Here is a 14495-nt window from a genome sequence, read left to right on the forward strand (position 1 = left end):
TGTGACTTGCAGTCTACAAAGCACCTTAAGTGGTCAGTAAGATTGGAAGAGCGTTGTATAAACGTCAGTCCATGTTTTCCCTTTTAATGTTTCTTAAACTCTACACTTTCTCCCACTGTCACGAATAAGATGTTCTTTGGGGAAAGGCTCTTATGTAATGAGCCCTATCTAAATATCCGAGGAAAGATTTGCTCCAAAACTAGGCCAGTAAAATAATTACTCAGATGAATAAAAATGAAAAGAAATATGAGAGGGAAGAGAGAGAGAGGACCGGGGATAACACAAGAGCAGGGGCTGATGGGTTTGTTTGATATAAATTCAAAGTTATAAATAGATTTGAGAGTCACCCATTCTCTGCCCTTTATACACTCTGGGATTGAATTAATTTGGCTCAGAACATTACCCATTTTTGGATGTTTACCCTTTTTGTGAACTCCAGGCTTATAGCACTTTTAAAATTTTTGGGGGGGGAGGTGTATTTAAAGCAAATAGCCTCGTATGTCTTCACAAACCTGAATCTGGAAAGCGGTCTACACAGCTGTTGCCTGCAACATGTGGACCGAGAGGATACCGCCAGAGCACCACTAATCATGTCAGTAACCATGGTGATATGAAGTCGAGCTGTACTGAGCATTCATCATCCTTTGAGCGCTCTCATCATCATCCATATAATCTCTCTCTCACTCTCACGTTGTCCTCATTCACACTTTTAGGCTGTCTTTGGCTCATTTCCACCCGCATACAGTAGAATGCTTTTCTTAATCAAACATCTGTTTTTTTAGGTCCAGGTCGTAAATTGTTTGGTTTTATGTTACCTTTAATCATATGTGTGACAGTAACACATGCCATGTTGACAATAGGTTTTCTGTTATTCTTCCTTTAGGTACACCCTTTAGAGAAGGTCAGGAGAAAGATCTGAAGGCAGCCTTGAAGGGGACCGATCCCTCCATTCCTCTGGTGTTTGTCAGTGGAAACCATGACCTGGGTAACACCCCCACTCCCAGCACAGTGGAGCAGTATTGCAGGGAGTGGGGGGATGACTATTTCAGCTTCTGGGTAAGCAGACACAAACCATAATTAGTAGTAGCAGCCTGTAGCAGTGGTTGTTGGATGAATGGAATATTATAATGACGGGTACCTGCGAACACCATCTCTGCTCTTACAGGATTAAGAATAGCAAAGGACCAAAAACCCTGCACCTGTTTTGGTGTGTGACATTAAATATGTTTTGGTTCTATTTTCCTCAGCATGTATAGCTAATGTCATTTAGACTACTTTTGTGCATTAGACTTCCCTGTACTTTGATATTGCAGTTAAAAAATATATGTATATCACGGTGTGGTCCAGTTTTTATGGTGGCCATTTAGACCTCTTTTACCAGAAGTTGCACAAGGGAGCTTTGTGACGATGCATATTTCAGTTATAGCAACTGTTTCTTGGTAACATAACAAACTTTGATGTGGTGCCATGGGCACACAGTTGGTAAACATAAAAGCATTACTAATTAGGATTGCAAAGTTTTTTTAGAGTCTTATTAACATAAGACCAGAATGCATAGTATATGGACAGTATATGGTTCCTTAAAGGCCTTGCAATTTGGGACATGGCTAATGAGTTTTATACATGTAGTTTAAAATGCATGCCAGAGGTATTTTGCTAAAATTCTGCATGGTTGGAGTGTTTTTGCCACTGCGCATTCACCAACATTTTTATTGTCAGCAGTTAGGTTTGGATAATCTATAGGAATATAATATTAAATTGGGTGTAGGGACGGCAGATGAAATGGGAAATGATTCAAGTTGTTGTTTTCCTCTCTTGTTTTCTTTTTCTCACACTTTTGCCGTCTCAGGTGGGCGGAGTTCTCTGCCTGGTTCTGAACTCCCAGCTGTTCTTCGACGCCTCGGCCTGCCCTGAGCTGAGGGAGGCTCAGGAGGCCTGGCTGGAGGCGCAGCTGAGCAGAGCATCCTCCTCCTCTTCTACGGTAGGATGGCATGACCCCAGCGTGATTGAGCCTTTTTAAGCCATGTGGGCACATCATTTGAATTTCTGTCTTTAGAGATCTTGTGATGTAATCAACGCTCACATCTGTCTCCATTTAGGAACCTAAACCCAAACACATCCTGATATTTCAGCACATTCCCCTGTACCTAAAGAGTCCTGATGAAGAGGATGACTACTTCAACCTGCAGAGGACAGTCAGGCAAAACCTGCTGGACAGGTTCAAGAAAGCAGGTAGGAGACCAGAATACAGAAAATTATGGGGGTTTTCTGATTTCCTCTGGTTAAAAATTGGCAGCCTAGTTCAGGTTTGTGCATTTGGTTAGAATTAGAAGTCGCAGAATAGATAAATCAATTTTACTATCTTAAATGTCAAGCATCTCTGGCTTCCACAGCTCTGAAATAAGAGCATTATTATTTGTTCTTTTCTTTTCTTTTAGAATAATGGATTTAGGCCAATGTGAGTGGTCTTAAGTTTCTTGTCTTAATACGCCTTAGCTGCTATTCCTATTAAACCTGTTCATTTTAAGCATATCTCACTGAAGCACAGTTAAGATCCCAGCCCAGAGGATTAATATGTCATTATCCAGCAGCCTCAGGAAGAGCTGTTGGCACACACACACACACACACACACACACACACACACAATGCAGACATAATTGAATTAATTATTCCATTCACTTCCTATAAGGAGAATAAATCCTTAATCAATCCATTGTTGTAAGCTTATAAGAGAACGATACAAAAGTAGTGGGCAAAAAAGAAAAAAATAACCCTCCCTCAAGGACAACACGTCTTTAGGCAGAATCTCAGCGAAGGTGCGTCAGCCAGCTTTGCGCTGCTGACTGACAGCAGCCACCACTCAGTGCCGAGCTTTTCAATCATGCATCAAGGTGACAGACGGTGGATGGTTTTAATTTCATTATCCATCCATTATTTCTGCACATATTTAACCATGTTGGCCCGTCTTGGTCTGATGACCCTTCTCTCTCATAATTGATCTCTCCTCCAGGGCAACACTGCTTAAAATTTTAAAGGGCAGTCTCTACAAGCTTTTTCTTATCATGAGCAGGAGGGTATTGCTGTAGAATGAGCTGGTGCCCTTTTTCTTACCCGCACTCTTGTGCCCTGCTAGCAATTATAAACACGGGCCACATACAGAGCAAGCGCTCCATGAACTACGAGCACGTAGATTCATACTGACAACAGACGTGCAGATTTTTAAATATATGGTATGATTTTCTCAGGCGCTTAAGTGCGATGTGTGATACTCCTTTATTACAGCAAGGCAAAGAATACTCAGTATCCATGTTTCCTCTGACTCTTATCTATACTCTTATCATGAGTATAAGCCTTTTTCCCTTCTTCAGATGAATGCGCTGTCTGAGAATTTTTCAGGTCAGGGGTGTCAAGGGGTATTTTCAGTAATCAGTCTGAAGTCAGATTGTTGTATAAGAAAGATGAACTATAGATATGTGTCTGATCTAAAAAAAAAAATGAAAAAATCTGGTTTTCCAGATTGGAGAACAAGATGGCTGCTAGGGTGCAGACACACAGCTTGGCAGGTCCTGTGCGTTTGCCAAAAAACCATCTAAAAACCCCTGGATCTTGACATCAACTTGTCTTTTTGTTTTTATACATTTTTATCTTCTGTGGAGTTCGACATGTCCAAGAAAGCTGGATAATTATACCACTTTCCCAGCCAAATGGAGTCAACATCTTTTGTTCACAAGATTCTTGGATTGTGGTCATGCTAGACCACCCCCAGGTAAACATGAACAATCAAATATACCACGTCTGTCGCTGGAGATTCTGAAACTTGTTCTGATGCTACTTTTGGCTGGTGATATAGAACTAAATCCTGGACCTAATTCAAACATCAGTGATTTGGACTGGCTACAACTAATTAGCCTAGTTAGCCTAGGCCTGCCTGGGCCTCCATTTCAGCTTCCTGGGCCTCCATTTCAGCTGCCTGGGCCTCCACCTCGGCTGCCTGGGCCTCCACCTCGGCTGCCTGGGCCTACATTTCAGCTGCCTGGGCCTACATTTCAGCTGCCTGGGCCTACATTTCAGCTAGCTGGGTTTTCACCTCAGCTGCTCGGGCCTCCACCTCGGCTGCCTGGGTTTCAATCTGGGCTGCCTGGGCCTCCAACTCAGCTGCCTGGGCCTCCACCTCAGCTGCCTGGGCCTACATTTCAGCTAGCTGGGTCTCCACCTCGGCTGCCTGGGTTTCCAACTCGGCTGCCTGGGTTTCAATCTCGGCTGCCTGAGATTACACCTCAGCTGCCTGGGCCTCCACCTCAGCTGCCTGGGCCTCCACCTCAGCTGCCTGGGTTTCAATCTTGGCTGCCTGGGCCTACACCTCAGCTGCTCGGACCTCCACCTAGGCTTCCTGGGCCTCCACCTCGGCTGCCTTGGCCCCCAACGCGGCTGCCTGGGCCCCCATCTCGGCTGCCTGGGCCCCCACCTGCTGTACCCAAACTACAGTCTCCAGTAAAGGGTTTCTCATCATTAAATGCTCATAGCATTGTCAACAAAAGGACAAGAAATCCTGCTATTAAAATTTACAGAGGAACAAAGATCTGCAAGACATTTAATCAGGCTAAACTAATCTGGGACACTAAAAATAAACCAAAGGGGCTTCTATGTGGACACATTAACATTCGCAGTATGTTACCAAAGCATGAGCAACTGGAACATATTCTAAGCAATTCCAATATTTCTATTTTGGGTATCTCTGAATCTTGGCTCACAAGTTCTTCTTCTGAGTCTGCGGTTGTCTTTCCAGAATACACAGTATTCAGAAGGGATAGAATTGGAACAAGAGGAGGAGGAATACTTGTGTATGTAAAAAAACACCTGGATTGCTCTTTACTTAGTTCACCAATAGATGTCGAAATAGAACATATTTCTGTTAAAATCACTCTTTCCCCAGAAATGTCATTTACGTTGATCTGTTTATATCGCCCTCCTTCCGCAAAGAATATTTTTTATGAACAACTACAGATATTACTTAAATATCATGCTATAAATAATAAGTCTAATGAAATAATTGTAATGGGAGATTTTAATGTCAACTGGGACTGTGAAAAGGACAGAAAAACACTCAAGGACATAATGGAGACTTTGAACTTTACTCAACACATTGAACAACCCACAAGAATAACAAGACACTCTAAAACTAAAATAGATCTGGTTTTCAGTAATAAGCCCGAGCGAATTATTAAATCTTATAATTTTATCACTGGTATTTCAGACCACAATTTTATATTATTTTCTTGAAAACTTATAAAATCACGGGTTAAGAATGACTTTCAAAGTTCATCTAATAGGAGATCCTTTTATGAATTCATACCAAGAAGTCAGCGACAAAATGTAGCAGAAGCATTAGCATCAGTTAACTGGGAGCCTTTATTGTGTAGTGATGATCCACAATTCTGCATATGTTATATCAACATACTCCATTAGAGGTCGACAAAAAATAAAGACAACATCTAATTTGCCCTGGTTAAACAAAGAGTGCAAGAATTTAATGAAAACAAGAGATCAATTACTAAAGCAGTTCCTGAAAACAGGTCTAACTCTGGATAGACAGAGATTTACTTCAATGCGGAATAAAGTAACAAGAAGTTTGAGACAGTCCAAAGCAAAAATTTTTATAAATATAATTGAAAGAGCCAAAGGTAATGGTAAAGTTATCTGGCAACACTTAAATAAATTACTTGGCCGTCATTCAAACAAAAGCAAAAATACAATTGAACTTTATGTAAATAACTCTATTGTTAGAGAGCCTCTATCTATTGTCAGTAACTTAAACACTTTCTTTATTTCATCTGTTAAGGAGATCAGTCAGAGCTTTGACTCAGTCGTATGCTCTGATAATGTGAATGATGTTGGTCAAAATTTGTTCACCGTCACTCATATTTCAGACACTGAAGTTGCTAAACTAATTACAGGTTTAAAACAATCAAAAGCACTTGATGTATATGGTATTAACACAAACTTCCTAAAGGAACATATGGATTTGCTTGTACGTCCAATAACTCATGTTTTGAATATGTCTTTCAAACACTCCATTGTTCCAACAGATTGTAAAATTGCTGCAGTTACACCAATTCTCAAAGCAGGTGTGAAGACTGACATTGCTAATTATCGCCCCATAAGCATACTCCCGGTCGTATCTAAAATGGCTGAGAAGTGGGTGGTTAAACTCCTCACTGCTCACCTAGAAAACACCCAACCCTCATTACATCCGTTGCAGTTTTGCTTTCGGGCACATCACTCCACAGATACTGCCCTGTGTATGTTAGTGGAGAACTTGAAGAGCTTGCTGGACAAGCGTCCCTGTGTTGGAGCTGTATTTTTAGATCTGAAGAAGGCTTTCGACTCTGTAAACCATCAGATATTGTTGTCCAGATTGACTCAGTTTAATATCTCCAGTCAGGCTCTTCAGTGGTTTGCCTCATATCTCTCACACAGGAAACAGTGTGTGGTGTTAGATGGGGTTAAATCTCCATATTTAGACTGTGATACAGGGGTTCCTCAAGGATCTGTTCTTGGGCCCTTATTGTTCTCTCTTTTTATCAATAACTTACCTGAAGTCTGTCCAAATATATTTACTCAAATGTATGCGGATGATGCAGTTATATATACGCAAGCAAATAGTGTCCAGCAGGTGGCAAAAGATCTTACAGCTGCTTTAGCATTAATGCATAGCTGGCTGGAGGACTCATGCCTAATGTTGAACACCTCAAAAACTGTCTGTATGTAGTTTTCAAAACGCCCCTTAAACTTGAAGCAGTCAAACATATATTCCTGGATGGAGTAGCGCTTGAATTAGCTCCAGAATTTAAATATCTTGGGGTCATTCTAGACCCAACATTATCCTTCAAGAGTCACATAAATAGTGTCCCAGGTACTTAAATTTAACAATTGAAATTTTAATCATATACGTAATAATTTAAATATGAATGTTGCAAAAACTTATTTTTACTCAATGATCATCTCTCATATGGACTATTGTTTGACGTCCTGGTCACTTGCTTGTCCAACAACACTTAAAACTATTGAAAACATTTATAAAAGAAGTTTAAAACTACTTGACAAAAAACCGACTTCCCACCACCACTGTCATGTGTTAAAAAAAACATAAATTACTGAACTTCAATAACTTAGTGAAACTTAAAAGAGTGTGTTTAATATACAGTGGGGCAAAAAAGTATTTAGTCAGCCACCAATTGTGCAAGTTCCCCCACCTAAAATGATGACAGAGGTCAGTAATTTGCACCAGAGGTACACTTCAACTGTGAGAGACAGAATGTGAAAAGAAAATCCATGAATTCACATGGTAGGATTTGTAAAGAATTTATTCGTAAATTAGGGTGGAAAATAAGTATTTGGTCACCTCAAACATGGAAAATCTCTGGCTCTCACAGACCTGTAACGTCTTCTGTAAGACGCTTTTCTGTCCCCCACTCGTTACCTGTATGAATGGCACCTGTTTGAACCCATCATCTGTATAAAAGACACCTGTCCACAGCCTCAAACAGTCAGACTCCAAACTCCGCCATGGCCAAGACCAAAGAGCTTTCGAAGGACACCAGGAAAAGTATTGTAGACCTGCACCAGACTGGGAAGAGTGAATCTACAATAGGCAAGCAGCTTGGTGTGAAAAAATCAACTGTGGGAGCAATCATCAGAAAATGGAAGACATACAAGACCACTGATAATCTCCCACGATCTGGGGCTCCACGCAAGATCTCATCCCGTGGGGTCAAAATGATCATGAGAACGGTGAGCAAAGATCCCAGAACCACACGGGGGGACCTGGTGAATGACCTGCAGAGAGCTGGGACCAAAGTAACAAAGGTCACCATCAGTAACACACTACAATGGCAGGGAATCAAATCCCGCAGTGCCAGACGTGTTCCCCTGCTGAAGCCAGTGCATGTCCAGGCCCGTCTGAAGTTTGCCAGAGAGCACATGGATGATACAGCAGAGGATTGGGAGAATGTCATGTGGTCAGATGAAACCAAAGTAGAACTTTTTGGTATAAACTCAACTCGTCGTGTTTGGAGGACGAAGAATACAGAGTTGCATCCCAAGAACACCATACCTACTGTGAAGCATGGGGGTGGAAACATCATGCTATGGGGCTGTTTTTCTGCCAAGGGGACAGGACGACTGATCCGTGTTAAGGACAGAATAAATGGGGCCATGTATCGTGAGATTTTGAGCCAAAACCTCCTTCCATCAGTGAGAACTTTGAAAATGAAACGAGGCTGGGTCTTCCAACATGACAATGATCCAAAACACACCGCCCGGGCAACAAAGGAGTGGCTCCGTAAGAAGCATTTGAAAGTCCTGGAGTGGCCTAGCCAGTCTCCAGACCTCAACCCCATAGAAAATCTGTGGCGGGAGTTGAAAGTCCGTGTTGCTCGGCGACAGCCCCAAAACATGACTGCTCTCCAGAAGATCTGCATGGAGGAATGGGCCAAAATACCAGCTACTGTGTGTGCAAACCTGGTAAAGACCTATAGTAAACGTTTGACCTCTGTTATTGCCAACAAAGGTTATGTTACAAAGTATTGAGTTGTATTTTTGTTATTGACCAAATACTTATTTTCCACCCTGATTTACGAATAAATTCTTTACAAATCCTACCATGTGGATTCATGGATTTTTTTTTCACATTCTGTCTCTCACAGTTGAAGTGTACCTCTGGTGCAAATTACTGACCTCTGTCATCATTTTAGGTGGGGGAACTTGCACAATCGGTGGCTGACTAAATACTTTTTTGCCCCACTGTATAAAGTCTTACACTCCCTTGCTCCACCACCACTAAAGCAGTTCATTAGGCATAAAGAAAGCTCAGACAGGACCACTCGAGCTTCAATCCGAGGAGACTTGTTTATACCCCACAGACGGACAGCATTTGGGCAGAACGTCCTCTCTGTCAAGGGAGGCCATCTGTGGAACGGTCTTCCTCAACCCATTAGAGAATGCTCTACACTCAATTTGTTTAAGGCAAAGGTTAAAAACTGGTTATGGACAAATCAAGTGTGTGATCATGTATGAGTTGTATAGTTTTAATGTTTTATTTGGGAACAGAATGGTGCGTATGTGTACGTTTGGTGATGGAGTTTTTATTATGAATGAATGATGAATTTTTATGAATTATTATGTCTATTTTTTATGCTTGAGGACAACAGATGGAAATTAGCCCTTGACTATAATCTGGTATGTTTACATTCATGTAATTTTTTTTTTTTACATTTATGTTCATTAACATGCACTGTCCTAAATAAATAAATAAATAAATGTATGCATAACAATTAAGTCGATCTCTGCTCTGAACATATCTGTGAATGTGTTCTTTCTCCTGCTCACATGGAGAGATTTGATTTGATGTACTTTAGAAATATCCTTCATTTTGACATATTTATGAAGATTCTAAGTCATTCTGACTATAAGATAAGAAAACACATAGCCATGTTATTATTTCTATTAGTTCTTGATAGATGTGCTAAAAATATAAGTCCCAACATTGGAATCAGAGGATTTAGCAAAAAGCAACTCTTTCATAATAGAAATTAGACAGTTATTGATGAAGAACACACTTTTTTCCATTTTGCTCTCCTCTAATCTCTCTCACTTTAACGGTCTCCTTCCTCCAAGAAGTGACTGATGCTGTAATGTCTGTACTTAGAGTCTGCTGGAGTCTGCTGGGAAGAGGATGGATGGATAGATTTATTATTTATTTTAACAAACTTTTAAATTGTTTGCTTAGTCTGGGTTCGGGTTGTGGAAGCAGCAGTCTGAGAGAAGCCAACACATCTCTCCTGGGCCACCTTCTCCAGCTCTTCTGGTGGGGACAGTGAGTTGTTCCCAAGCCACAGATGGATGGACGGAAAAGCAAAACAATGTAGTATTATAGTGGTCCCTCGTTTTTAAAATTATTATGTTTTAAGGCTGTAAAACCCCTCACAACACTTTATACACTTTTCTCAGACAGGCATGAAAATTTTCATTCTTGTTTAAACACTCAAACTTCAAACCTTTGTAGAAAAATAAGCCCAGTATTATAGAATGAAACCAAAGATCAAACCCTGTTTTAGGTCCAAAACATGCGACTAGAGCAGCTGCTAGAGAATTCAACATTAATGAATCACTGGTACGGAGGTGGAAGAAGCAAGAAGAATGAGTTGAGTAAAGTTTGACTTACCTGACTGTTTTGTTTCGCTTAATGCACCTTATGGTCCGAAAAATACAATAACTTCTACTTTCCTTTAGCATGTCCAGAATCCCAACTTTTTGTGTGCAATGGTTAGCATCTTCCTCCACCGTTTTGGGTGCTACCACGGGTCCTTTGACTGTGCAAAACATTTCGCCGACATTGTTGTGTTTGTTGGGGAGAAAACTTACAAGCATACAGTGCAGCACTTCAAAGTCACACTGCTAGCGATTGAAGATTTATGTAAATTTCACAAGCTGAACACATTCTGTACTGTACAGGAGACACAGCACGAGATTGATTGATTGACAATGGTCTACAGCCAATCGGGATGCAGAACACAATGCACTGTAAAAAAACAAAAACAAAAGGCATGCAAAATTGCACACAAACAAAAAAAAATCTACGAAAGGTGAACCACGTTATAGCAAGCGACTAAAATATTATTAATAAAATATTTAGTAGCATAATAGTATTTAGTAGCATTTTGCGAACTTGATATTTCTGCCTCAAAATGAGTGAACTGTTGGAAATTTCCTGCAGGGCCAACAAATAATTAAACACCCCAGTGGAGCGAGTTCAAAATGGATATAAACGACTGTCAGATCATCACACTATATGATTAACACATACAAAAGAAAAAAAGAGAGCTTGGGAAACTGTGTTACTACTCTTCCTGTCTGTTAGTTGACGGGCCATGTTTCCTCTCTTGTGTGATAAATTATGTCTCTTTTTGACGTAGATCTGCTATGATCAGTTTTTTCCCCCCTCTTTGTAGTGCGTTATTAACACATCTTACCCGTCCCCTTATGGTTTTTCCTTACTGCTACACTGTGTGATCTGAGGCTTCCAGATGTGCTTTGCACTCTGGTGATCATTACTGTCATAACAGTAAAGGGCAGCATCATTAACCTCAGGCACACACACACACACACAAAAAACACACTTCTCTCCCATGCCTCTCTCTCGCTCTCTCTGAGGAATTTATACTGAGGTACAGCTCAGCTTTGACACAGAAAGCAAGGACGCCATTTTTCTTCTGAAATTTTCATTAAGTGAGCAGTTGGAAATGATGAGTTTCTTGCTAGAGCCAGCACTCGCTAGCTCTAGCAAGAAACTAGCTCTGACTAGCTAGCTTTGCCTTGGAAGACAGGAAAGCAGCTGAAGTATTGCATGTTTTATTTAGAGCTGGAAAACTTTTAATGAGTGATGTTTGATTGTATTAGTAACACATAAACTTTGCTGGAAAACTTGGATATTCTTAGTTAAGGTTATTCTTCTTGGGTGCTTGTTTCCAAGTTCATCCATCCATCCATCCATTCGCTACCGCTTATCCTTTTCAGGGTCGCGGGGGGCGCCGGAGCCTATCCCAGCTGTCATAGGGCGAGAGGCGGGGTACACCCTGGACAGGTCGCCAGTCTGTCGCAGGGCTAACACATAGGGACAGACAACCATTCACACTCAGATTCACTCGCACATTCACACCTAGTGGCAATTTGAATTATCCAATTAACCTATCCCCACAAGCTGCATGTCTTTGGACGGTGGGAGTTCCAAGTTCATATTTGAGCCAAATAGCAGTTTGGCAAGAATGAAGATGTTGACTTGGACAGCTTTTTCTCTCTCTCTTTCTCCCTTCTTGTAATTCTGAACTACAGGCCTTGTAATAGGATCACTGGATGTTAGACAAAGGTCTCTTTGGCATCAGCTCACTCCTTAAAAGCACACATTGCTGTGTGTAACAGATTTCTCCGACCACTCCAAAGGCGTCTTTTTGTGGCGTCTGCTGGGTTCAGCACTTGTGATGTTGTTATTGCTGCCGCTGTGTTTTCTGCAGCCCCCAAACCACTCAGTAGCATATGATGGAAAGAGCGATTATAGTCCCCTGCAGACAAAGAATCTCATTTAATAGATTTTAGAGCTTTTTGTCGTCTTTCTCCCCGCTTCGTCATCTCACAGAACATGTGTGCTTGTGGTTGTTGAGCAACTATTTTTTATTTTCGGCACAGTTTGTGTGTCTGTGTATGTGTGTGATTTATGCATATAAATTAGTGTGCAGTGGTTTGTTTTTCTATGCGTGACATATTGTACATTAAGTATCTATACGTTATCTCAGCAGCACAGATGCACATGGGAAAGGTGCAGCACCAATTAGTCTTCTTCTGGCTCATCAGAGCGAGGAGTTCCACACTGGGAACTGTTAAGTGCGTTCCAGCTCGTATTAATGATACCCTGTCTCAGTGATGACGCCCTCTGGACTAGTATTGAGAAATTCCTGTTTTTAATTGCATAAGCAATTACTATGGTTTGTGATTTTTACAGTGATTTGGTTAATATTAAATCATGCATTTAAATGTGAGCTCACTCTCTCTATTTAATATGTTTGGAGTTTTGCAACATAGTCATTTCAAAAGTACAGATAAATTAAGTCTGGAGGTTTTTGTGGCTTTGGAGACTTTTCATTAAAATTATGAAACAACAAGTTGGACACACTGCTCTTATGTTTTTATCTTCTATTATGGCATACCTGGTTGAACACCTTTTTCACTACGATTTAGTTTCAGTTCATTGGTAGTAATTGGGCAAAACCTTAAAACTATGAGGCAACTCCTTTAGACTTAAGCCATAAAGGTTTTTGGACTGGTCATTGACCATCTGACAACCACCGGTCACTAGGGACAAATGTTAACCAGCGATTGGTTGCAAACTGGTTGCTGGAAATTGCTGCCAGCCACTGTAAATTCGATTGCTAAACCCCTATCAATGTAGGCCTAGAGACTAGTCAGTGGACCTCTTGGTAATCACTGGTCAAAGAAGTTTGTATTCCAGCTGGGGAGTGGTTGCTGATCGCAAAAAGGTAAACGGTACTGTACATTTGCTTCGGTTGCTAGTAGGTTGCCACAGTTACGAGTAGTTTTCATCAAATATGCCAAGTTGACTGCAAACACTTGGCAGCTACTTGCCAAGCTATGGTAAAACTGTGAAAAATGCACAACAAATCGGAACTGGAGAACACTAACCTTCTGAGTTTAAATGTTTAGACCTAACACTCTCCATTTGCATGAGATGTTCATATTAGGGATATCTGCTCACACAGCCAAGATACCAAAAACAGTGAAATATCTTAGAGTAGTCTGGAGCCTCAGCTTTTGGCTAATAAGCATTACTTTGTGATCATTAGTATAAGTTTTATATGCACATCATGTTTAGGACAAGCAGGGGCCTAAATACTTAATACCTTAATTTAACCTTACTGTTCATTTTGGACTAGTATCAGTATGTTCATTGATGTCTGCATATCTGTATATCTTTAAGTGTGGTCTGTGTATCTGTACACTATGTCAAAGTACCTCACTTTTGCTTCTTTTTCTTTCTTTTTTCCTTTTTTCCACAGTACATAAATCCAGCGCAGACAGAATTAGATACTGCAAGTAGAGAAAGAAAGACATGCAAAAATTGTAGGCTTTTACACTCATCGAGGATGTTGAATTGAGAGAAAACAGGTTTTACGCACACCCAGAAACTCCTCAGAGAAGATTGAATTCCCATCGCCGGGGTCTGTTGTCTACTTTTCAGCGGCAAGTGGAGTATCAAAATCCCAGCAGTGCTCTCAGCCTCGCCTCTCCTTATAGATGGAGTACTGTAATTAGATTTCTTTGCTCTCCTTCTTCTCTCTCCTCCTGCAAGGTTTATATTCTACATTAAGGATGAGCTCACTTACACACTGGGATGGATGAATGTACAGACACACTTCTCTGCTGCCTTTGTTCACCTCCAAACCTGTTTACGTGTAGAGGGGGAAAAAATAACCCAACAAAATTAAAATACAGAATTTCATTGGAATTCCCAGCATTACTAGCGGCTGAAGAGTTGTACAATAGGTAATTAGAAGCAAAGATAAGCAGTGTATTGCTCTGCATAGCCTCTCTGTCTTTCACAGTCTCTCTCTCTTGCCGTTGGTTGTCTTTATCAGCAAGGGTTTTACTCTGTTCAAAAGTGAAGACACATTTATCACCCACTGGGAATTTGATAAGAGGGCATGGTTAAGCCTTTAACCCCATTGTTTTAATCATGAGCCTGAGTAATGCTCTGCTTTTTCTGTTTCTTGCTCTCTTAGTCTGTCTTTGTCTCTTTTTCTAACGCATCCAAAGGTGGAAGTTGTTAAGGATGTAGCACTGGGATTTCAGAATGAATACCAGGGCTGCATAGGTCAAGATGTATCATTTCAGGTACTACTGCACTGAAACAGAATCCAGGAAAGGT

At 40.9% G+C, this 14495-nt stretch overlaps 1 protein-coding gene across 1 annotated transcript in view; it reads left to right on the top strand.

Annotated features, from left to right (window-relative positions):
• Positions 1–14495, top strand: part of cpped1 (calcineurin-like phosphoesterase domain containing 1) — a 55902-nt gene that overhangs the window by 20924 nt on the left and 20483 nt on the right. Inside the window, exons 3-5 of the mRNA XM_085360471.1 lie at positions 884–1056; positions 1850–1981; positions 2100–2232. Coding sequence (XP_085216597.1) covers positions 884–1056; positions 1850–1981; positions 2100–2232 — 438 coding nt within the window. The remainder of the gene's footprint in view (positions 1–883; positions 1057–1849; positions 1982–2099; positions 2233–14495) is intronic.

This window comes from Diplotaxodon limnothrissa, linkage group LG8, assembly GCF_057381915.1.
Source record: "Diplotaxodon limnothrissa isolate DT_005_m linkage group LG8, D_limnothrissa_male_GT1.1, whole genome shotgun sequence".
NCBI lineage: Eukaryota > Metazoa > Chordata > Actinopteri > Cichliformes > Cichlidae > Diplotaxodon > Diplotaxodon limnothrissa.